Raw genomic sequence first — 24543 nt, forward strand, 5'->3', positions numbered from 1 at the left:
GAAACTTTAAAAACAAATGACAACAGCGAACACAATAGCTGTCCAGTGTGAATGAATCAAAATTATACATATTCTTTTTTGTCAGATCAGCAAAAAATATATATATTTTTGGAGAGCTGCAGAATTTTAGTAATTAGTTTATGTGTGCCACAAGAAGAAAAATGTTAAAAATGAAAAATTGGTCATGTGGGCTCTCTCCACCCCACTCTCCCATAGAAAGAAGAGGCTATCTGCATGATTAAAACCCTTGTGCTCTCTACCCACCCTCCCCAGAAGTCTTGCTCTCACAATGTTTTTTCTTCTGTTAACAGTTCCCTTGTCCCACCCTTCTTCCTATAAAAGCCTTCCATCGTGTACAACTCCTCCAGAGCCCTTCTGCTTGCTAGATGCGATGCTCCCCAATGTAGAAATCACTTAATTAAGCCAAATTGATCTTCACGTGTACTTAGTTGAATTTTGTTTTTTGTTTTTTAAGTATATTTTATTGATTTTTTTTACAGAGAGGAGGGGAGAAGGATAAAGAGTTAGAAACATCCATGAGAGAGAAACATCGATCAGCTGCCTCCTGCACACTCCCTACTGGAGATGTGCCCGCAACCAAGGTACATGCCCTTGACCGGAATTGAACCTGGGACCCTTCAGTCCTCAGGCCAAGGCTCTATTGACTGAGCCAAACCGGTTAGGGCTGAATTTTTTTTATTTATTTTTTTTAACAAACAAGACTCCCGGACCTAGGGTATTGAGAAGTGGTCATGGCCCATCACCATCCCTTTAGCTTGTAAAAAAACCCAAATTACTGGGCTCCAACCCCAGACTTTCTGATTCAGTTGGCCCGCTGTGGAGCCTGGGGATTTTCATTTTCACCCCAATTCCCAGGTAGTGCTGCCGCTGCCAGTTCAGGGAACCACCCCGAGATCCACGCTGTTGGTCTCCTCCAAATCCGGATACTTGAAGGTTTCCCGCGTCCCTTCTGCGGAGGAGGCCCTCAGGTCTCAGGGCCAGGCGGCCTGGCCCAAACACATTCCTTCCCAGGGCGATCGATCGCTGAGGCCAAGCAGCCAAAAGGCAAGTCATCATTAGACAGCTCCCCGAGGTCAGGCTAACCCCAGCGGCTGCAGACTCTGCCCTCGCACGTGACCGCTGGGCGTCTACACACACCCTCCCCGGCCCCCGCCTCCTCCCGCCTCCACCTCCGGGCCCGGCGGGCCGAGTGGAGCCGCAGGACCGCTCCAGTCTCCGGGGGGCCGAGGCTGTGCCCGCGATGGCGCTGCGGGACGCGCTCCTCTGCTGCCTGTGGGTGGTCTGGCTCGGCCACCCCGGCCTGGCGCTGCCCCGGGCGCCCGCCCGCGGCCCGAGTCCCGCTCCGGCGGTTGGTGAGTCGTCCGTGACCCTTCCCTCCCCCGAGGGGCCCCGGAGCGCTGGGGCGGAAGCGCCGCTCCAAGTCAGAAAAGTGCCGGGGACGGGCCGAGCGCCGCCGGGGCCGGCACCCTGGCGAGCTGAGCGCCGGGAGGGCGAGGGCGACGCAGGGACCCGAGCGCCGAGCCCACCCGCCGGGAGGTCGGGCTCCGCTGGGGGCGGTGCCCGCGCCCGAGGGCGCTCCCGGCGGGCGCGCGGCGGCTGGAGCCCGCTCCTGGCAGCGGTTTGCACGTCGTGCCTCCAGGTGTTTTGCCCCCGGGGAAGGGAGGAAAAGCTGGCTGCTTGTAGGAGAACAGCTGGGACTTGGCCGTCCCGCACGTCCCGCACTGCCCGCCGCCCCGAATCCGCTCCGAGCCGGGGGGAGCCGAGGGGAGCCGAGGGCTCTCCGCCGCGCCGCAGGGTGTACATGCCAGTGGGACGCGGAGGATCTTCGGGCCCCGCCACCTTTTGGCGACATTTTCTCCCCCCTCCCCCAGGCAGAGTACGATCACAGCCTCGGGGCTACCCACCCGAAGTCCGTGGTCTACGTGGGGACCTTCTTTTCACGCCGCCTGGGTGCCGGGCTGCGGGCGGGACGGTCTCAGGCATTCTCAGCACTGGGCACCGTGCCGGTTCCGGGGCTGGTTCTCACCGTGTGGGCCGGGACCGCCGGCATCGGCATCGCCGACACTTGTTAGAAATGCAAGTTCTCGATCCCCACCCTCGCCTGTCGAGCCCGAAACTCCGAGGATGGGGGCTCAAGGATCTGTGGAAGCAGTTCTCTTGGTGACTCTGATAGATGCTACAGTGCGAGAACCAAGGGTCCAAAGAGATACATGCGAGATGGGCGGTTTCACAATGCCACCTGAGCCTTCCGTTCCCAAGGTCGAGGTGCCCACACCTCCTGGACTCCCTTGACAAACACTTGCTCTGTTACTTGGAGAGGGGAACGTTAGACAGGTGTTTGGGGGCATAGATGTCTCTGAAACTCAGCGCAGTGCCGAGTCCTGACACCTCCTGTCTTTTCTGTCGCCCTTTCTCATGGGACTTCGGAAACGCAGTGCGAAAAGCGCCTCCTCTTTGAAAGCCAAGTCCTCATGACTCAGCTCGGAGGCAGTGGAAAACGAGAACGGTTTCCCAACTGCCAGTCGTAAGAGATTGTTCCAAAACACTTCTGTCTGCGGGCTTCTGCTTTCATTCAAGCTGGAGCCCTTAAGTAGGTGGCTGTGCAGGATTCAGAGATAAAAGGCCCCCGGGTTGCATGGGACGAACCAATAGCAAGTTCACCTTTTGCTTTTAAGAATCCGATTGCTGAAGGCTTCAGTGCCAGGGTGCTGGGGTCTAGGAATCTCCACTCACACCTCCGCGTTTTGGTAGGAAATCAGCAAGGTTGAATCCCCTAGAGCAGTGGTCGGCAAACTCATTAGTCAACAGAGCCAAATATCAACAGGACAACAATTGAAATTTCTTTTGAGAGCCAAATTTTTTAAACTTAAACTTCTTCTAACGCCACTTCTTCAACATAGACTCGCCCAGGCGGAAAATCGACTTCTGCGCATGGGCCACGGAGTTTCAATCACGCTGTACGCGCGCCCACACGTGGTATTTTGTGGAAGAGCCACACTCAAGGGGCCAAAGAGCCGCATGTGGCTCCCGAGCTGCGGTTTCCCAACCACTGCCCTAGGGAAAGGTAACTTCAAAGAGCTGCTTAAGTGTCGACTCAGCACTTTCACATTGGACATATTATTTTACTTTTTCATTTGATGTAAACCCCCAACCCAACCCAAAATGTTTGGCTTTCCTTACAACACCCACCATGACGGCCTCTGGCTCACTATTTGGTGTGTGTGTATGTGTGCGCACACGCATGCAAATGCCCAGTCTCAGTTTCCTGTCCAAGTCCTGGTGGTCAAGAGTTCAAAAACCCAGGGAAGCCCCTCCAGAGTGTGGTTAGCCACAACACTTTAGCTTCGGGAGGTCAGGACCTGCTGGACTATTTGGTAGGACCTGACATAAACAAATAAACGGAAGCACATGTTTTACACAGGCATATGTCCAGACATGGTTTACCAGATCCTTTAGGATAAATTAAAACCGTGGTCGGCAAACTGCGGCTCGCGAGCCACATGCGGCTCTTTGGCCCCTTGAGTGTGGCTCTTCCACAAAATACCACGGCCTGGGCGAGTCTATTTTGAAGAAGTGGCGTTAGAAGTTTAAGTGTAAAAAATTTGGCTCTCAGAAGAAATTTCAGTCGTTGTACTGTTGATATTTGGCTCTGTTGACTAATGAGTTTATTAAAACATTTAAAGATAAATACGTTTTTGGGGGGTATAATTTTGAGCATTTATGTACCTAGGTTGACAACACACACATATATTTGTGGAAATATTTTTAAAGAAAGTAGTTGTGGTGTAGGGAAAAGAACTTTGGATTGATAACCAGAGAATCTGAATTGGAGTGTGGGCTCTGCCGCAGGCCAGGTCTACCGTCTTGGGGACACACACACACACACACACACACACACACGCACGCGTGCGCACGCACATATGCACACTCAGCATTTTATATACAATTTTATTAGAAGTGGAAGGTGAGGCCTCCTAAGATTCACTATTCATAAATCTCAGGTTAAGAGCCTGTCAGAGCACATTCTTAGCTACTATTTAAAGACACCCTCCAGTGCATCTAAGTAATTACCCCTCACTTACCTGTCTGGGAATCCAGTGTAGTGGAAAGAACACTGGACTGCAAGCCCGGAGAAACTGGTTCCAGTTTAGCTTTCATTGCCGGAGGGAATCCTGAAATCTGCCTGTGCTTAATTAAAGAATGTTTGTTGAGGGCCTAATATAGGTCAGACATATTCTAGATGCTAGAGATATATAAATCTAGGTATAAAATTATATAAGATGGATATGTCCTTAATGTGTTTCCAGTTTTGGTTTACAAAAGTGTGGTATATTTATAATCTCATGTCCCTTAATCACAGTAGGTGTCAGCATCCATTTTCCACGAGGTGAGTGAGAGACAGGGATATCACAGGGAGGAGCAACGACCTGTCATCCGACTGTGAATATTTACGTAGAAAGACCAAAAAAAAAAAAAAAAAAAGAATTAGATTTAACACCATTTCTTTTCTAATCAACAGGACAGTTCTGGCATGTGACTGACTTACACTTAGACCCTACTTACCACATCACTGATGACCACACAAAAGTGTGTGCTTCGTCCAAAGGCACAAATGCCTCCAATCCTGGCCCTTTTGGAGATGTTATGTGTGATTCTCCATATTACCTTATCTTGTCAGCATTTGATTTTATTAAAAATTCAGGACAAGAAGCATCTTTCATGATATGGACAGGGTAAGTTTCTACCTAATAAAAGAGTAACATGCTAATCGACCTTACCTTCGCAACGCCCACAAGCCAATCAGGAGTGAGTATGCAAATTAACCTAACAAAGATGGCAGGTTAATTTGCATACAACGGGGCTGAGTGGCCTGGGGGCAGGGCAGGGCAAGACACAGGCGTTCCGCACCACCACCACCACCGGCTGCTCCGGGCCTCTGAGCAGTGTAGGAAGGAGGAAAGGTGGCTCCAGCCAGAGCGAAGGTGGTGCCGGCAGCCAGGGAAAGGAAGCCCCATTCTGGCATGAATCTTCGTGCATCGGGCTTCTAGTGTTATATAAATACCATGAGTTACTCAATGTCTTAAGCTTCATTAGATTGCTGAATTCCATAAGATTAATTATGTTTTAAAATTACTCGGTTTAAGAAATTCTAGGTCATTCAAATTAATCAACATTATTAAAGATAACATTTTTAGAATTGTGTTTTTTTTAGAGTACACACTCTAGAAATATGTTGATGCAAAGGCATGAATCCATAAGCAGCATACTTATATCAGTGTCTTGATATTTTATCACTTATTAATGTGATAAAAGTCTTGATTAAATAATAAAAACAAATGGCAAAAATGGGAGTTAACCTGTGATAAGGCAATTTTGCAAACAGCATCCTCTGGCGGTATAATGAAATAATTCCATCCATTATGATAGAGCGAAGAGGCCTGCATTTCCTGTACCTGAAACAGCATTATTATTTTCTCCATTTTGCATATAAGGAAATGAAAGCACTGAGCATCTAAGTAACTTGCCCAAGTGCACACAGCCAGTGAGTGGCAAAGCTGGGATTTTTAATGCAGGCATTTTGGCTCTGGAATCTGTGCTTTTAATTTACTAAAATTTTTTATTTCTCAAAAATCTGCAGTCAGGCAGTAAAACAGGCTGAGATTTCTAGTTTATCTTTTGTGATTACACACATTTTTAAAATGATATTCTTTGTGGGAGAAAGGTAAATGAAGAGTAGTTTATCAACTCTTCTCTCAGATCTGCTGTTTTATGGTGGAGGTCTGAAAAGACAGTGCACAGCAAGGCACTGTGCACAAGTCTCGTGAATTCTTTATGTAAACTGACTTTGTCCTCTGTGATTCTTTGTTATTTTCAGGGATAGCCCACCTCATGTTCCAGTGTATGAACTCTCAACAGACACAGTCATAGCAGTGATTGCTAATATGACAACCACTGTCCAGAGCCTCTTTCCAAATCTCCAGGTTTTCCCTGCACTGGGTAATCATGACTACTGGCCACAGGTAAATCTGACCTTAACTTCCAGAAATGCTTAAAGGATTTTTCCCATCAGTGGCGCAAAAATTATGACAATAACTGGCTGATGGTCATCTGTGGGAGTGGGGCTCATTGAGGCAGAGTGTGCTCTTAATGCTAACCATCAAGGAAGGCCAGACGAGTGTTTCGAGGACTTTAAAATGACTCTTAATAATTCGTAAAATGTTATGTCCATAGTGAGTGTGTGAAAGCACATACCTACTTTGTGAACTATTAATTTCTGTTTTTCTTTATAATCTTCCTTTATTTCGCCTTTCTTTTGAGTAATTTTATCATTTATTCATATTTGCATGATTCAGTTAGGGAGGAAGGTTAACGTTGACAAATGTTTATGTTTTTCAGAATTTCAATTTGGCATACTAAGCTCACCACACCCTAATCTAAGCTAGATTGTGATCGGAAACTTTAAAAACATAGCAAACTATCATGCCCATGTTTATGTTCAAGCCCAGTTTATTAATTAAGATGTGATTCAAAGCAGAGACTGCATTCAGAATATTTAATGCCTGATACAGCCGAGCTTCAACTTATCAGAGCAGCTCTTTGTTAAGCAGCCTGTGTGTAACCGCTAATACCATGTTTGGTTTCGGGGTCTTATAGTAGTGTAGAACTCTCAATTTGTACAGATTTAAGAAAACTCAGAGATTATTTTTTAGTCCAGAGCATGGCAAATTAGGGCCTCTGGTCCAAATTGGCCTGCCGCCTGTTTTAAATAAAGTTTTATTGAAACACAACCATGCCTATTCTTCCTGTATTGCCTATGGCTTCTTTTGCACCAACCGCAGAGCAGAACAGCTATGACAGATTGCATCGCTCATAAGCCTAACCCAGGCAAACTCATTAGTCATCAGAGCCAAATATCAACAGTACAACGATTGAAATTTCTTTTGAGAGCCAAATTTTTTAAACTTAAACTTCTTCTAATGCCACTTCTTCAAAATAGACTCGCCCAGGCTGTGGTATTTTGTGGAAGAGCCACACTCAAGGGGCCAAAGAGCCGCATGTGGCTCATGAGCCACAGTTTGCCGACCGACCGCTAGCCTAACCTATTTATTATTTTGCCCTTTGTAGAAGAAGTTTGCTGACCCTGATCTAGATCTACTCTTCATTTTATAGATGAGAAAACAGGCCTAGAAATGTTAAGTTGCTTGTTAAGCGCTCACAATCACTCAGGGGCGGAGTCCACATCCTGGGTCTTTTGTGTGCAATTAGACCAATGTCCTTTCACATATCCCTTGCTCTTGCCAGAATAGCATACTCAACATCTCTGGATTATGATGTTCACTTTCCTGCCTCTCTTTGTCTACATTTCTCTTTTTGCTTAGAATATCTTTTCCATCTCATGTCAAAAGGATGCTTCATGAGGGTTTTGATTATATTAGTTCATCTAACCTGAATAGAGTGATTTTGAAAAGTTTTACTCTGGGACGAGTGTAAGTTTCAAGTGACTTCTTGGCACTGGCCTCCGGTCTTGTGATGAATGAAGTGTGAGTTTCTGTGAGTTGGCCTCTCAAGCAGTGGTCAACTTTTGTGACCACTGAGATGTTAGACACACAGGGCAGAGGCTCTGGGATGACAGTCTCCTGGAGCCAGAGGTTACACACATTGTTTTATTAGGTGACAGGCAGACTGGTAACGGTGGAAAAGTGAGGCTTAGAGTCACATTCACTAGAATTTAAATCCTCATCTCGCCCTGCTTCTAATAGCTTGACCAACTTGGATAATTCACTTAATGTCCCTGAGCCCTAGATCACTCATTTGCAAATAGGCGCAATAATACCCTCCTTGCAGAATTTTTGTGAGAATTAGTGACACTTTATGAAAAGGCACAACTTCCTACCTACCACTTCCTACCTTCCTACCCATAGTAAGCCCTCAGTAAGTGGAGTGGTGGTTGTTATAGCATTAAGCTGTGGCATGCGATACATTGTCCTATCTCCTTTGAGGATTTTTTTTTCTTTTTACTTTTATCTCTGTCTTCTTTTAATTTATTTTTTATTTTTAACTTTATTGTTGAACATATTACAGATGTCTCCTTTGTCTTCTTTTTATGAAGTCACATCTTATAATAATTCAAAGATGTAGGTACCCCCCAACTTCTAAACTGTATACGTGTACAGCTAAGGTAAATTGGACAGCCTTAACAGTTAATTTTCTTCTCTTTCTAGCTTATGACTTCATATTTTAAAATCTTTTTGTTATTCTACTCCCATCCTTCCATCCCACATGTAACACTTCAGGAATGTCAAATGTAACATGAAAGCCTCCCATCAAGATTACTAGAGACTGATACCTGGGATGGAATACTGGAGAGTGTTAGTAACAAATAAAGATGACAAGTGTTATTTCCATTAAAACCCCATAAACATGTACATAAACAAAGCTACATAGTCATACACATACAGAGGCATGTCCCCACCCATTCCATCAGAAGTTGATGTGAGTGTGGGCAGCCCGGGGATTCTTTCTAGTGGCCCCCCGCCCAAGAAAGCAGTCTGGGCCGGGGTCCTCATTTACTCCTAAACTGGTAAGGCGGGTGCCATGAAACTTAGGGGTGGGTCCCACTGAACGCCTCATTTCTCAGCAGTGGTCGTGTCACAGCCCAGACGCACTGAGATGATAGCATGGTCCAGTAGATAAGTGGAGGTGAGCGTGATGGCACAAAGACCTGGGATTTAGATCCAGCTCTGTGACTGACCAGTTGTTCCTGGATAAATCACCTACGTCCTCTGGTGCTGATATTTCTCATATTTAAAGTGGAAAAGTGTAGAATGCTTTTTATATAATGTTAAGATTCCACTTGACCATGTTAGTATCTTAGTTTCCATCTCAAAGTAAACACATGGTTGAAACTTTAGTTGCTTTTTTTTTGATGATGATGACAAATTTTTAATTTTTGTTTTAAATTGATATTTAGAGAGAGGGAAGGAGAGGGAGAGAGAAACATTGATATGACAGCGCAAAGTTGATCGGCTGCTTCTTGTACACCCGCCCCCCCCCCCCCCCCCAGGGATCGCCCCCAAAATCCAGGCATGTGCCCTGACCAGGAATGGAACTGTCAATCTTTTGTTGCAACCTTTTGGTACATAGGATGTCGCCCAACCAACTGAGCCACACCGGCCAGGGAAATGACAACTAATTCTAAATCAGAATCCATATTGGCCTACCCTACGCCATTGTGTAATTTTCAGACAGGTGACTTTGATCTCTGATATGAATTAAAAATATGCTTTGGATAATTAGTTCCAGTTAAAACAAGTTATTTGGTTATTACTTGCTCTGAATGTATTTATACTTTCATTATGTACTAGGCATATGTATTAGGAACTAATGTGATTCAGGTATCATCTTGAGAAATAACTAAGCATTTTAATTAATACTGACAAGGAAACTCCTTAAGAAATAGGTCTCTATCACTATTATACAGAAGGAAATGAGGATAGTGAATAAAATGGCATCAGTTTTTTATTATACTTTTTTAAAGACAAAACTATGAGTAATTACCCAATTTTACAAATGCTTTCTGGGTTTCTATTCAGTATCTACTTTCTTAAAGTTTTGTTTTTTTCTCCCCTAGAGCTTACGTCATCATAAACATACATCATTGTAATATGATAAATAGGATGATAAAAGATACTTTATGATAATAAAAATAATGTTTTATACATCTAGTACACCATTAAAAATCAACATGTTTTGATAAAATTCAGGCTGACATAAGAGACTTCTTCAAATCAAATTTGTATGGTTATAAATCTTTAAGAAGTTAAGAAGCTTTTTACTAGTGTTAACATTTCAGAGGACTTATTCTAATTTTTTTCATTTCTTCCACATGCTATGATTCCACATGTGAGTGAGATTCCACATATGAGTGGGATCATGTGATACTTGTCTTACTCTGACTGGCTTATTTCGCTTAACATAATACTCTCCAGGTCCCTCCATGCTGTCTCAGAGGGTAAGAGATCTAGATTTCACATATAAGTGAAATCATAAGGCATTTTCCCTTCTCTGTCGGGTCCTTTTTTTGTCAACTTGATGAATCATTATTCAAGGCCTGGTTCAAATGCTCTATTGTCTCTCCCTGCTGACTCTTTGGACCAGATTTGATTCTTCTTGCTCCTATACTCCCAGAGCCTCTGCATTAGTACCTAGTGCACTATCTTATAGGTGATTGATTGTATTTTGTCCCATCTCTCCAACTAAGTTATAAACTCCTTGAAGATTACCTCTATCTAGTATTCATCTTTGCATTTTCAGATACCTAACGTAGTAGTAAACACTCAAGCAATGTTTAATTAATTGATCCGCATAGTCTTCAGAGTTTCAATGGTGAATTATATTGTTTATGGCCAGGATCAACTGCCTGTATTCACCAGCAAGGTGTACAATGCAGTAGCAAACCTCTGGAAACCATGGCTAGATGAAGAAGCTATTCAGACTTTAAAGAAAGGTAGGTGAAAGATTTACTCATCTCTATTTTGCCTCTATTTTTATTAACGTTGTTTAGACTTAGGTCTTTCATATTTGCTTGGCTGTGCCAATGAAGAGCCTCTGTACCCAGTTTTTCTGGAGGCCACAAATCATGTTTGAAAGCTGAGGAGAGAGAGGCATGGATGGTGAGTGGGCCCAGAGCCAGCATCTCAGTGACTAGCTCTGACAAGTAGACTCTTGGGCGTTCTGTTGCCACTGGTTTGCTGGCATCAGTGGGCTTATGCCTTTAAGCTTCATCTCCATGGGGAATGTAGCATCTCTGGTTTGTCTGCCATTTATTCAGTGGTCTCTGGCAAGATCCATGTGTGTTCCCCATTCTTTGGATTTTGTATTTCACAATAATTCTCATCTTAACTTCCTCAATCATACAAGAGTAAGAGTTGGTATATTAATATTTCTTTTACAAAGTTCAGTACCTCATCGTCTAGTGCCAATATATTTATTTTATTTTCACCTGAATATTGGAAACAACTCTTGTTACCTCTGTATATAGAAAGCTAACACATGGACCCGGCACATGGTAGGTTTTCCATAATGTTTGTTAAAACTGATTCTTATCTAATGCTGGCTTATGTATATACAAACTAAACAATGAGATACTATGTAATAAAAGCCTAATATGCAAATTGACTAAACGGCAGAACGACCGGTCGCTATGATGCACACTGACCACCAGGAAGCAAATGCTCAATGCAGGAGTTTCCCCCAAGCCCCAGGCCAGCCAAGGTGGGTGCCAGCGGGGGGCCCCCCAATCGCCCCACTGGTCGCCCTGCAGAGGGAGGTGACTGGTGGTGGGGGCAGGGGCTGGGCCAGTGAGTGGGCAGTGTCAGGCTGGCCAAAGCGGGTGCCAATGGGGGCCCCCGATCATCCCATTGGTCGCCCCACAGATGGGCCCTGATTGCTGGTCAGGCCTAGGGTCCTTCCCCGTGCGCAAATTTCATGCACCGGGCCTCTAGTATAAATATAATTATCCTGGCTGGTATGTAAATCCTTTTTTAAAAAATCTTAATGAAGAATTTGCTTTCATAGTGACTGCATATCTGTGAGTGTGTTTCTCTAGAATGTGTTTAAATTTGTTTTTATAGGTGGCTTTTATTCACAGAAAGTTTCAACTAATCCGAACCTTAGGATCATCAGCCTAAACACAAACTTGTATTACGGCCCAAATATTGTGACTCTGAATAGGAGTGACCCAGCAAATCAGTTTGAATGGCTAGAAAATACACTGAATATCTCTCAGCAAAATAATGAGAAGGTAGATTTCATAGACCCAAATCATAAGGGGATAAATGGAGGGCTAAATTTGTGTATTTATTAAACTTGAGGGGGGGGGGAGGGCATGTATCAGGTATTAATAAAAATAGTAAAATTTGAAGATGTTTCATATGAAATGCATGATAATTTATCTCTTGTTATTTGTTTTGTTTTGTTTTGCTTTTAAAGTTTTGAGGATTGATTGACATCAGTTCATATAAAAAGAGGCTGATATTAAAAAAAATTGTGACCAATGTCACAGTTAATGCAACAGTGTAGTATTTATTATTTTTAACTAGAGGCCCAGAGCATGAAATGTGTGTGTGGGGTCGGGGGTGGGGAAGAAGGAGGGGGGATCCCTCAGTCTAGCCTGCACCCTCTCCAATCCGGGATCCCTCTCACAATCCAGGACTGCTGGCTCCTAGCCACTCACCTGCCTGTCTGCCTGATTGCCCCTAATCACTCTGCCTGCCTGCCTGATGACCTCTAACCCCTCTGCTTGCTTACCTGATCACCCCTAACCACCCCTACCTGCCTGCCTGATGCCCCTAACTGCTCCCCTGCTGGCCTGATCGCCCCTAACCACTCTCCCCTGCCAGCCTGATCACCCCTAACCACTGTCCCCTGATGGCCTGATTGCCCCTAACTGCTCTGCCTGCCTGCCTGATCACCCCTAACCGCCTTTGCCTTGGCCCCCACCACTGTGGCTTTGCCCAGAAGGACATCCAGAAGATGTCTGGTCTAATTAGCATATTATCCTTTTATTAGTATAGATTTTTTTAAAATTAATTTCAGAGAGAAAGGGAGAGAGAGATAGAGAAACATCAATGAATGGAGAGAATCATTGATTAGCTGCCCCCTGCACACGCCATACTGGTGGAGGATCGAGCCCGCAACCTGGTCATGTGCCCTTGGTCAGAATCGAACCTGGGTCCCTTTAGTCTGCAGGCTGACACTCTATCCACTGAGCCAAACTGGCTAGGGCAGCAGTGTAATTTAAATGAGATAAGAACAAATATAGCGAAATAAATAGTTTTCTAATTTTATATTTTTTGGTAATAAAAAGGAGAGATGGTATATTTGCTTTCTAAATTTTAATTAATATACTTTTGATCTTGGGTATCTAAATGTCCTTAGTTACGACAAATGTGCAGAAAGATTCTCATCAGTCCTTCTGTTTCTTTCCCCAGGTGTACATCATAGCACATATCCCAGTGGGCTATCTGCCCTTTTCAATGGGCACTACAGCCATGAGAGAATTCTATAATGAGAAACTGATCGGTATTTTTAGAAAATACAGCGGTGTCATTGCAGGACAATTTTATGGACACACTCACAAAGACAGCATTATGGTTCTTTCAGATGAAAAAGGTAACGTTAGAAGCACCTCTTACAGATATCAGACAGCTCCCTGGGTCAGAGGGAGAGGGCTGTCCCCAACCTCAATTCTTGTCTTTTCATATAAATGCATTTATACAAGAGACCTTGATTGCTTTGTGACGAAGCCAATTTTATTAAAGCAAGTAAAGCATGCACCTTTATTGAAGAAGCAAGGCAAGCATATCTATACATCTGGTTTATGAAACACAGTTCTCAGCTAATCTGAAGAGTGAGTTGGGTGGGGGTCTGAGGCATTATATACCCTCCTGTCTATAGGCTTCAGAATCCCTCTGATATATTTCGGTACAGATTCATTCTCAAGGTCCCTTTCTATCTTGTTGTGTCCTCCCCAGAATTCGTGAGAAGCACCTGGCAAGTTTATCTTGCCAAGCCTTGAGGCTGCTGGCTTCGCTGCTTAGGGAGTAAAACTGCCTTTTTTTTTTTGCTTTCCTCTTCCTCCCTCCTTTTCTGCATTCTCTCCTTAGGGAGGATTTGAACAATTAGCTCTCAGGTGTCCTTGGCTGGGGAAGATAATGGGTTGTTATTTACAAGCCGGTTGCAAATTGCTCACACTGTTTGGCCTTGTTTTAACTCTCCTGTCTCAGGTTCCCTATTCCATTTGCTCTGGAATTTTCCTAGCTCCTTACTGTCCTGTCACAGTAATATGACATTTTTGTTTGTATCTCCCCAATCCAAGATGCTAAAGCAAAGCATCAAAACTCTGGTAATTTTTACTGATTTAGCAAATTAAATGTTTCATTAAATCCAGTACCAGATTTTACTTAATATAAAAAGCAAAGGGCAATTTACCATTGGTTTAAAGTAAAACATAATAAACTCTTACTTTTAAATACTTATATGCATTGTTAATGACTCAGCATTAAAAGAAAAAAATAGAAGAAACTCTAGCATCAAACTGAACAATGATGATGTATTTTAAAAAATTATTTTGGGCATGAGGGTAGAAAACTTGAGAGTTAACAAAGCAAGACTTCTGATTTTATAGTAGTCAGTATAGAGAAAAATCAATATGTATTTTTTTCAGTAATTGGGGAATATTTTTGAAATGCTTTACCTCTTTTATTTGGAATGGGTGTTCTTGGTAAAAATGAGAATCTTTTAGAATTTGCTAGTTTTTTTACTCAGTATTTTTTACTTAGTTCTAGGATATGTATAAAACATGGTGACACTTAAATCAAATATTTATTCTGTAGTCATTGGAATATTGTTTCAGGTAGAGGTACAGGACATGTGTGTGTACTTGTAATAACTTGAATTTTTTATTATGAAAAATTTTAAATATCCAAAAGCAGAGAGAATGATAAAACAAACTCACGTACCATCATTTATTTTAACATCTATCAAGATTTTGCCACATTTGCTTTACCTATCCATTTTTAAATTTTTTTTCCTGAATTATCTAAAAGTGAACCTTAACATCAGATGTTTTAGCCCTACACGCTGCTCTATACATTGCTAAAATACATGAGTCACTTACATAATCATAATACCTTTAATTTATCTAACAAAATTAATAATAATTCTTCGCTATCATTTAATACCATCCCACAATGAAAGGTTTCTATTTTCTCAAAAGTGTTTCTGACAGATGTTTCAAGTCAGAATCCATTAAAGATCATATATCATTGGGATATTATGTCTATTAATCTCTTAATCTGGAACTTGTTCATATTTTTAATATAGTTAAACTCAGTCTCTAAAAAAATATTTTTATGTGCACATGTTTTGTCCAGGAAGTCCAGTAAATTCTGCATTTGTGGCTCCTGCTGTTACCCCAGTGAAGGGCGCTTTACAGAAACAGACCAACAACCCTGGAGTCAGACTATTTCAGTATGATCCTCATGATTATAAGTTATTGGTAAGTTGGTACAATTTTAGAATTGACCCCATATTTATACATGTCTTCACATTTCCAGTAGTTTAGTTGAATGTTTTTAGCATAGCTGTGTGTGCTGTGTTTTATGTTAAACTCTAATGTCTTTCCTTTTTATATTTATACTAGAGGCCCGGTGCATGAAAATTCATGCACTGGAGGGTGGGGTCCCTCAGCCCAGCCTGCCCCCTCTCACAGTCCAGGAGCCCTCAGGGGCTGTAAGCAACCTGGCAATCAGGGGAAGGCGACGCCCCCATCACACCTCTGCTGCTACCAATGCCAGCAGCGCAAGCCTCAGCCGGCCCTGGTTACCTGAGCCTTGGGCAGCCGGGCAGCCACCATCTGAGGCTTGCCTGCACCTTGGGCTGGCCCTGGGAGACTGGGCGCTGAGGAGACTGGGGGACCCTGGATGCAGGTGCACAGCGGGGCTGAGGGGACTGGGCACCGCCATCTTGTGGCTATGGGCGCCACCATCTTTGAGGGCATGGCAGTCAATTAGCATATTCCCTCCTTATTGGCTGTGGTTGCTGCCATCTTTGAGGACAGGGTAGTCAGTTAGCATATTCCCTCCTTATTGGCTGTGGGTGCCACCATCTTTGCAATGGCATGAGGGTCAATTAGCATATTCCCTCTTTAGCTACACTAATAAAATAGAAACATGCAAATTGACCATACCTCCGCTATACCCACCAGCCATGCCACCAGCCAATCAGGAGTGAGTATGCAAATTAACCCAACAAAGATGGAAGCAGCCATGGAGCTGGAGCAAGCAGGAGGCTTGGGTTACCCCTGGTGATGGAGGAAGCCAAGCTTCCCACCTGCCCTGGCTGACCCTGGCCTCTGCTCAAGGCTACAAAGTTTCAATTATAGAAGATAAATAAATCCCAGATACCTGTTTCCAGCTGGCCCTGGCCTCTGCTCAAGGAGGCACTGAAAAAAAAAAAAAAAAGAAAAGGAAAAAAGGAGGGGCTGGGAGCCTGGATCACCAGGGGTCATGGCCAGCCTGAAAACAGCCCTCAGCCTCTCACCCAGGCTGGCTATACTCCCATGGGGTGAGGGTTTCCGCTGGGTGGCTTGGCCAGGCTGCAAACAGCCATCAGCCCTTAACCCAGGCTGGCCAGGCACCCCAGTGGGGACCCCCACCCTGAAGGAGGTGTGGCCAGCTTGAAAACAGCCTTCAGCCCCTCACCCAGGCTGGCCACACACCATGGGGTGAGGGTCCCCACTGGGGGGCTTGACCAGTCTGAAAATAGCCCTCAGCCCCTCACCCAGGCCACCCTGTGCCCCAAGGGAACCCCCACCCTGATCTGGGACACCCTTCAGGGCAAACCAGCTGGCCCCCACCCGGGCACCAGGCCTCTATCTATACTAATAAAAGGGTAATATGCTCATTAGACTGGGAGATCTTCCAGGAGACCTTCCAGATGTTCTTCTGGACAAAGCCATGGTGGTGGGGCCGAGGTAGAGGCAGTTAGAGGCCAAGAGGGGAAGGCAGTTGTGGGTGATCAGGTCAGGATGGGATGGCAGTTGTGAGTTATCAGGCTGGTGGGGGGCAGGGCCGTTGGGGGTAAGCAGACCAGCAGGGGGGCCAGTTGGGGGCGAGCAGGCCATCAGTGGGGGTCAGTTGGAGGTGATCAGGATAGCGGGAAGGGCAGTTTGGAGTGAGCAGGCCAGCAGGGGGACACTTGGGGGTGAGCACACTGGCACGGGGGGCAGTTGGGGGTGATCAGGCTGGCAGGGGGGGGGCGGCATTTGGGGGTGAGCAGGCCAGCAGGCAGAGTGGTTAGGGGCAATCAGGCATGCAGGCAGGCAGGTGAGAAGTTAGGAGCCAGCAGTCCTGGATTGCAAGAGGGATGTCTGACTGCTGGTTGAGGCCTGATCCCTGTAAACTGGCAGTAAGACATCCTTTGAGGGGTCCCAGATTGGAAAGGGTGCAGGCCGGGCTGAGGGACACCCCTCCCCCCCACCCCCATGCATGAATTTCATGCACTGGGCCACTAGTTAGATAGAATTTGGAATGTCAGCATTTGTAAGTGTGGGCTTATGCGGTCACCTTTGGGAGGCTGTTTCTCTAAAACTTCTAAAGAATTCACATTCAATTAGATGAAGGTTTCATTAGGTAGTGTCTTATCTATGGACTTGTATATATGTTGAAACTGTTCACTAAGCCTTATTTGTTATTAATTACTCTTCTTTAGAATAAAGCTATGAAGGAGAATATTGGTTCTGAAACCATACTGTCTTGTGAGCTGTATCACCTCACTTTTCCGTCTGAGTCTATTCCTCTGTAAAATGGGGATTAAAATATTACTGCCTTCACTGAGTTGCTGTGAAGATTATATATATAAAGCACTAAGGAAATGCTTGGCTCATATTAAGTGCTCAATAAATGTTGGCAAAAACAATTTGTAAAGGAAATAAGTTGAGCTGAACATTTATTTTTGTGATAAAAGTTCTCTGGAGCTTGTACATGACTCTGCTGTAGATAAATTTAGCATAGAAAAACTGAGCATTTACCTTATGGGTAGTACTCCTTTCAACAAATTAATTGGGAAAGAATTTCTCAATTATAGTGTCTATTGATGTAACTATATATTTTTTCCTAGATAAACTTAATATGAGGTAGTTCTTTTATTTCCTAGAACATGTTTTTATAAAGGAGGTAGGGCAGAGGAAATCTGGTTTAATCCACAAATATTAGATTGAATGAGGAAATAAAAAAATTGGCAGATAAATTAGTTCAAAGGAATCTTTTTTACAACTATCAGTTGCCTATTTTTCAATCTGAACCTCAGATACACATACATACATATATGTATCTGTATGTGCGTATATATGTACTAACGTAGAATGATGTCCCTGATATAGCATTCAATACTTTTTAAAAGTCCAAAAGTTTTTATAGTGTGACTTCATTTTTTAAAAAAGCCAAAAAAGCCCGAACTGGTTTGGCTCAGTGGATGGAGTGTCCGCCTTTGGACTGAGGGGTCCCGGGTTCGATTCCGGTCAAGGGCATGTACCTTGGTTGAGGGCACGTCCCCAGTGGGGGATGTGCAGGAGGCAGCTGATCGATGTTTCTAAATCTCTATCCCTCTCCCTTCCTCTCTGTAAAAAAATCAATAAAATATATTTAAAAAATAAATAAAAAAGCCCAAAAATAGGAAATAGGTGTATATTTTCTAAATACTTATATTTGTTTCATACATAAACTCTAGAACAACACAAGTAACACGAAAGTGTTGGTAAATGTTTAACAACCTGTTCACTGGGAGAAAAAACACACACTTTGATTTATAGTGTTTGCTGATTTCCATGATGTAAATACTCCCATCATGGCCAATTTCAAGCTGCCAAAGTTAATATCAACTAACTGGCAAGATTCCTGAAATTTTGACAATCGGCTCTTGTGAGCTGGTTACAGCCACCTCCAGCACACCACTGATGTGTACAATATCATTAGTGGTGGTTACTTCTGACGTGTGTGAATTGAAGGCTTTCTATTTTGTACATCTCTTTATGTAGTTTATATTAATTTGTATTATGTTCTTTCATTTGTTTTTAAAATGAAAAAGTAATATAGCTCTTCTAGTTGGACTCTTTCTCCAAAATCAACTCACTTTTTTAAATGACTACAACTTGAATTCAGGAGTGTCACGTTAATCCTAGGAAGGAGTCTTCTTGCTGCGCAGTGTTTTGTACACCCCCGAATGAACCAGGCTTTCTTACTGTATTTAACTGTAGGATATGTTGCAGTTTTACTTGAACCTGACAGATGCTAATCTAAAAGGAGAATCCAACTGGCAGCTGGAGTACACCCTGACCCAGGCTTATGACATTGAAGATCTGCAGCCAAAAAGTTTGTATGGATTAGCTAAAGAATTTGCAGCCCTAGACAGTAAGAAATTTATAAAATACTATAATTACTACTTTGTGAGTTATGACAGCAATGTAATTTGCAATGAGTTATGTAAGGCCTTTCAAATTTGTGCAATTATGAATCTTGATCATAATTCCTATGTAGATTGCTTCAAACATTATTATATAAAGCAAAATCTATAGTATTTCAAACCTTGTGTTCATAGAAAATGCAACATTGCTCTGTTTCTGAGATCAGTTTGTGGGACTTGTTACGTCAATCTTTGTGAGTTACTGAGTGGGCAAACAGAATTCCTTTCTTTGCTTTCTTTTTTATGATGCCCAAATGAAGATATTTTTAATATTCCAAATTTTTGTTACATTGAATATATATAAACTGCCCACTAGAATGATGTTTAGATATACATTTTCTGTCTTCCAGTTTATATAATTATATCTAATTTATACTCTTGAGACAATGCCGTTTTTATAGTCAAGGAAACAACTTCTTCCGAATGACACATTATTTTTCAAAAGATAATTTTCAGTTTGATTGATTCACTCTTATTAAAACCCCATGTGTAAGCTGAAGTTCAAACTGTTTAAATCTCATGTGTAAACTGAGGTTAACACTATTTACATGCACCGCCTCCTCTTGGGAAAACGCGGATTTCTCATGAGGGTCATCTCTGAGTCTATGAAACATCACCGGACACATGGTATCTAGCTGTCTTCACTCTGTGAGTGAAGGGGAGTGCTCTTCAGTACTGCTAACTTTTTTATTTTATTTTACTTTTTAATCCTCACCCAAGGATATTTTTTCCATTGATTTTTAGGGAGAATGGAAGAGAGAGGGAAAGACAGAGAGGAACATCGATGTGAGAGAAACACATCGATTTGTTTCCTCCTAGATGAGCCCTGACCAGGTTTCGGGCCCGAGGAAGAGCCTGCAACCAAGGCATGTGCCCTTGACCAGAATTGAACCTGGGACCCTTTGGTCCGCAGGCTGACGCTCTATCCACTGGGCCAAACTGGCTAGGGCAGTACTGCTAACTTTTAATGAGAGAATGTCACAAGTTAGACTTACTGTAACTGCAGTACAAGCACAAGGCCTGGGTCCTCGTCCAGTGTCTGACACTTGGTAAATAACTGTTGAAATGAACTGAAAGGTGCGAATATTTCCCAAAGAAGTGGATGGGGATGCAGCAGTGGCATTTTCTTTGTTCCAATGTTCGGAGAGAGGATAAAAATGAGCTTTCGTTTCAGGGGGTTGTTTTTAGGGTTCTCCCGTGGTTGTTGGCTTCTCAACAGCTTCTCTCAAGCTGTTGCTTGTTTCCAGGCTCAGTGGGGGGATTAAAGTAGAAGAGAAGAGGCTGAGGCTGAGAAATTTAGGGGACGAGATGATTGTACACCCCAATACCCCCAGTACATTGGTTTGCTGGAGAATACATACAGTCAGGAGCCTTAGGTCAATCAATAAGGAGAGTGAAACTCATTATCCTGGTGACTGGTTTGACGTCATGTAAAAAATGACTTGTAGGTAGAAGTAAGATCTCATCGTAATGAGACCAAATTAATCTTAATTTCCAGAGGGCCAAGAGGTGAATATTACAAAACTAAAATATTATATCTAAGAAAGTACCAATATTTGTTAGGTAAACTTTTTTAAAATTTTTAGGTTTAAAAATAAATTAGTATGTTTTAGACGTGAGAATACTGAAACAAAGCAATGATTTATTTTTATAAAATCATATCATTTAGAAATCATCCTACCTGCAATTATATTTAGGGCTAGTATTGTCAAATGACTACATCATGTATTTATATATTTTTATACTTAACGGGCAAATGTTTTAAGAAAACAGGCTTGTGCCGTATCAGGAAAATTGCTGAAAGCCAGAGATGGCGGGAGATGACTCAGACAATGAGTCCTAGCACCGGAGGTGAACACACTTGGGCTTGCAGGATGATTGTGGAGGAAATTTCTGCATCTTTTGGGGACTTGGGGAGTGAACATTTAGGGTCCTTCCTACATTATTCTACAATAAAAACTTTTTAATGCTACCTTTTTGTGTTCAGTTACTTTTACCTTAAAGTAGAAATAAGTGGTCTCAAAGTTTGAGTAACATTTAGGTACATTATCAGCAGTCAAAGGAATGTTTCAATTCTATCATCAGAGCTGTTACTATTATTTATTGTGGTTTATTTCAGGTTATGTTCAATTATTTAAAAAAAGTTATGTCCACAGTAAAACTTGATTGATTTGCTTCTGCTTATTGATAGTGCTTTGGCAAATTTATAAAATATACCTTGTTTAGATTATTTTTTGATACTTTAAAACCAGTTTTGTTTCAACATTTAGCCACACAGGGATAGGAAGGAATGGGAGTAAAGGTGAGGGAAATGGGAAAGAGTCCTTAATAAGAACCACTGGTTTAGGTGGGTAGAGAGATTTAGGGGCAAAACATACCTACTAATATATACTAGGAAATATCTATTCAAATGAATTCTTTACTTTTCTAATACTAATATCCTCACATATTATGAATGTGTTGGCTAAATTGAACAGCCATCTCCCATCTTGAATGATGGGGGGAAATCTTCATAAATTCAGCAGCCCTAGGATACCCTCTGATCTGTGTCCAGACCCCTGAGAAAATTCTGTTATTCTAAACTCTTAAAACATGAGCTGAATCCTGCCTCTTGAATATTATCACATCTGAATGACTCAGTCAGAGAAAGATAAACACTATGATTTCACTGTTATGTAGAATGTAAACAAACAAACAAAATGAAGCAGGCACATAGATACAGAGAACTGACTGATTTGCCTGAGGGGAGAGGGGTTGGGAGAAGGTGAAGGGATTAAGAAACACTGGTTGGTAGTTACAAACAGTCACCAGATGTAAGTTACAGCATAGATAATCTATACTGATAATAGAGGAATATGCAAATTGTCTGGGACACCGTCACAGTAACAGTAATGACCAAACAGCAGGCTGTGTGGGGCCACAAGGTCGGCAGGGGGGTTAGTGAGGGACGACCAAACAACTGAACAGCAGGCTGCGTGGGGCGACCAGGCCGGCAGGGGGTGGACAGTTGGGGGCAACCAAGCCAGTAGGCAGAGGCGGTTAGAGGTGATCAGGCTGGCAGGGGGGGCAGTTAGGGGCAATCAGGCAGGCAGGTAGGTGAGCAGTTAGGAGCCAGCAGTCCCAGATTGTGAGGATGTCCGACTGCCGGTTTAGGCCCGATCCCGGGGATCAGGCCTAAAACGGCAGTCGGACATCCCCTGAGGGGTCCTTAATTGGAGGGGATGCAGGCTGGACTGAGGGGAATGCCCCCCTCCCCCCAGTGCACGAATTTTGTGCACCGGGCCTCTAGTATAGTCAATAATATTGTAATAGATATGTATGATGCTAGGTTGGTACTGGAAATATAAGGGGGGACACTTTATAAAGTATATGATTGTTTAGCCACTGTGTTGTAACCTGAAATGAATACAAAATAATATTCAATATAAATAACTGAAAAATAAAATTAAAAAAAGAGTCGACTCCAAGTCAAAAGAAATAAAAAGAATATTGTCACATCTGCCTTGTGTGATTCTTCTATGCAGTGAGCTTTATGCCAAAAAGAAGAAAGATGGGACTGCATTGGGCTAACAGTAGAGGTAATGTGACTGTTTCTGGACCTGCTTGCTAAATAAAATCTATGGGACTTTGCTTTCATTGTTAACATCAGAAAAGGTTGTGGGGGGAAAATGTCATTTAATGAACAGTATTTTCCAGGATGGCCAATGCAAGCTGGTTAGATAATTAGCTCTTAAAGAGCTCTTTTTGCAGTTATATAAAAATGTTTTGCCTTGTTAAAGAAATCTAGTCTATCAAAAGCATATCCACCAATGGCTTGTATTATTTTTTTCCCATTTCCAGGTTTGCAAGGTAATTAAGAATACATACATGTACATCCCTTAGCTAATCAGTTTTGGCAGCACACTGAGCAGAGGTATACCTGACATTAAGTTAGCTTTAAGCTTATTGGCTATGCCAATAGCTAGAGGCAGTTTGGAACCCAATCGCTGGAAAGCTTTTGCAGGATTTACTACCTGTTTGCCTGACACCTTCTCAGTGGTGAGAGATCTGGGTACAGACTTGCTAATCCAAGAGTGTCTTAATGCTGGAGTTGGGGTCAGGCAGGCAGAGGGGTCCCGATGAAGACACCTTCTCAACAACTCATTTGTCATTTTCCCTGTTAATACCTCAAATTACTGCCCTGTGGTGTCAAAGACAATTGCAGCAGCCTGAGGTAGTTTCTGTTAACCTGGAAATTCATTAATCATCACCTTTTCTCTTAAAATCTAGCTGGAACCCAGTTTAGCTGAAATATATGTGGTTTCTTACAATCCTGTATTTGTTTGCAAAAGGTTAGTAGCATTAAGTTTAGAATCTATGTATATTAAAATCCTTTGAAAATTAAAAATGTCACTTAAAATTTTAAAAATTACCATTTATTCATTATTATATTTTAATGGATATATTTGGTACACCAGGGAAAACTAAAATCTTTCATTTGGAATCTTTATGCTTTAGAAGCAAAACATGATCTTTTCAATAAGAATATATTTAAAAAGCTATTCATCTTCAGTTGAGAATAATAAGCCATCTGAGATTAAATAGGGGGATCCTCTGTTTAGAAGCCACAATGTGTTTAAGTTACTCATATGCTCAGTAATTATTTTACAGAAATGGAAAGTGGGTCTGTACATTTATTTATCAAATACATGTCTATGGGCAAAGTTGACTGAGAAAGATTAAGTAGCCTGCTTAAGGGCTATGCCTAATTAAGGAAAGAAGCTGTAACTCAATCCCTAGCCTCTGACTTCAAGCTCAGTGCTATTTCCATTATATTGGTCAAGTTTGCAGCTTTCAGCACTTTCCACATCGATGTATAATTCATCAGGTTCACAGGGCAAGAGATAAACTCTTCTACCAAAACCATTTTTTGTTAATGTGTTTCACAATTGAGTTAATTTTTTCCAAGACTGCCTGTTAGTATTTAAAAACGTTGTGTTTATTTAGTAAACACAACTGCCTCTTTTCCTCTTTGTCCTGTTGAAATCTGCCTGTTCTGAGAGCTTGTAATCACCACTCACCTGATGCTACTTGCTTCCTTATGGGGAAACTCACCTGATTGTCACCGATCAATTGAAAACAACACAACGAACACTGAGGCTACATGATGTTGTCTTGACCTTCTATTAAACTGAAACTTCCAGGTATTTTTTTCCTGACCAAGACATAATTTAAGAATTATGCAAAAAGGGATTTATCCTCTTCTCTATTACTTTAGAGTAAGTAAAATGTAACTTTTCAAGTATAAGAGACTTTTTTTCAATTTTGATTTTTACATATTAAATGCATTATTCCTTTCAATATGCTGCTAGAAAGCTTTCATTTATTTTTATTTTTTGTTAATTCTTACCCGAGGATATTTTTTCATTGATTTTTAGAGAGAGTGGAAGAGAGGGGGAGAGACAGATAGAGAGAAACATCAATGTGAGAGAGACACATCGATTGGTTTGGTCGCCTCCT

At 42.4% G+C, this 24543-nt stretch overlaps 1 protein-coding gene across 1 annotated transcript; it reads left to right on the forward strand.

Moving 5' to 3' along the window:
• Positions 1-1157: 1157 nt before the first annotated feature.
• Positions 1158-22116, forward strand: SMPDL3A (sphingomyelin phosphodiesterase acid like 3A). The gene is made up of 8 exons (XM_079779660.1): positions 1158-1373; positions 4541-4754; positions 5897-6041; positions 10432-10528; positions 11655-11824; positions 13014-13194; positions 14958-15082; positions 18839-22116. Exons 1-8 carry the CDS (start codon positions 1262-1264, stop codon positions 19154-19156), a joined length of 1362 nt encoding a protein of 453 aa, XP_079635786.1. The 5' UTR covers positions 1158-1261; the 3' UTR covers positions 19157-22116.
• Positions 22117-24543: the final 2427 nt, after the last annotated feature.

Source organism: Cnephaeus nilssonii (genome assembly GCF_951640355.1).
Source record: "Cnephaeus nilssonii genome assembly, chromosome: 9".
Taxonomy (NCBI): domain Eukaryota; kingdom Metazoa; phylum Chordata; class Mammalia; order Chiroptera; family Vespertilionidae; genus Cnephaeus; species Cnephaeus nilssonii.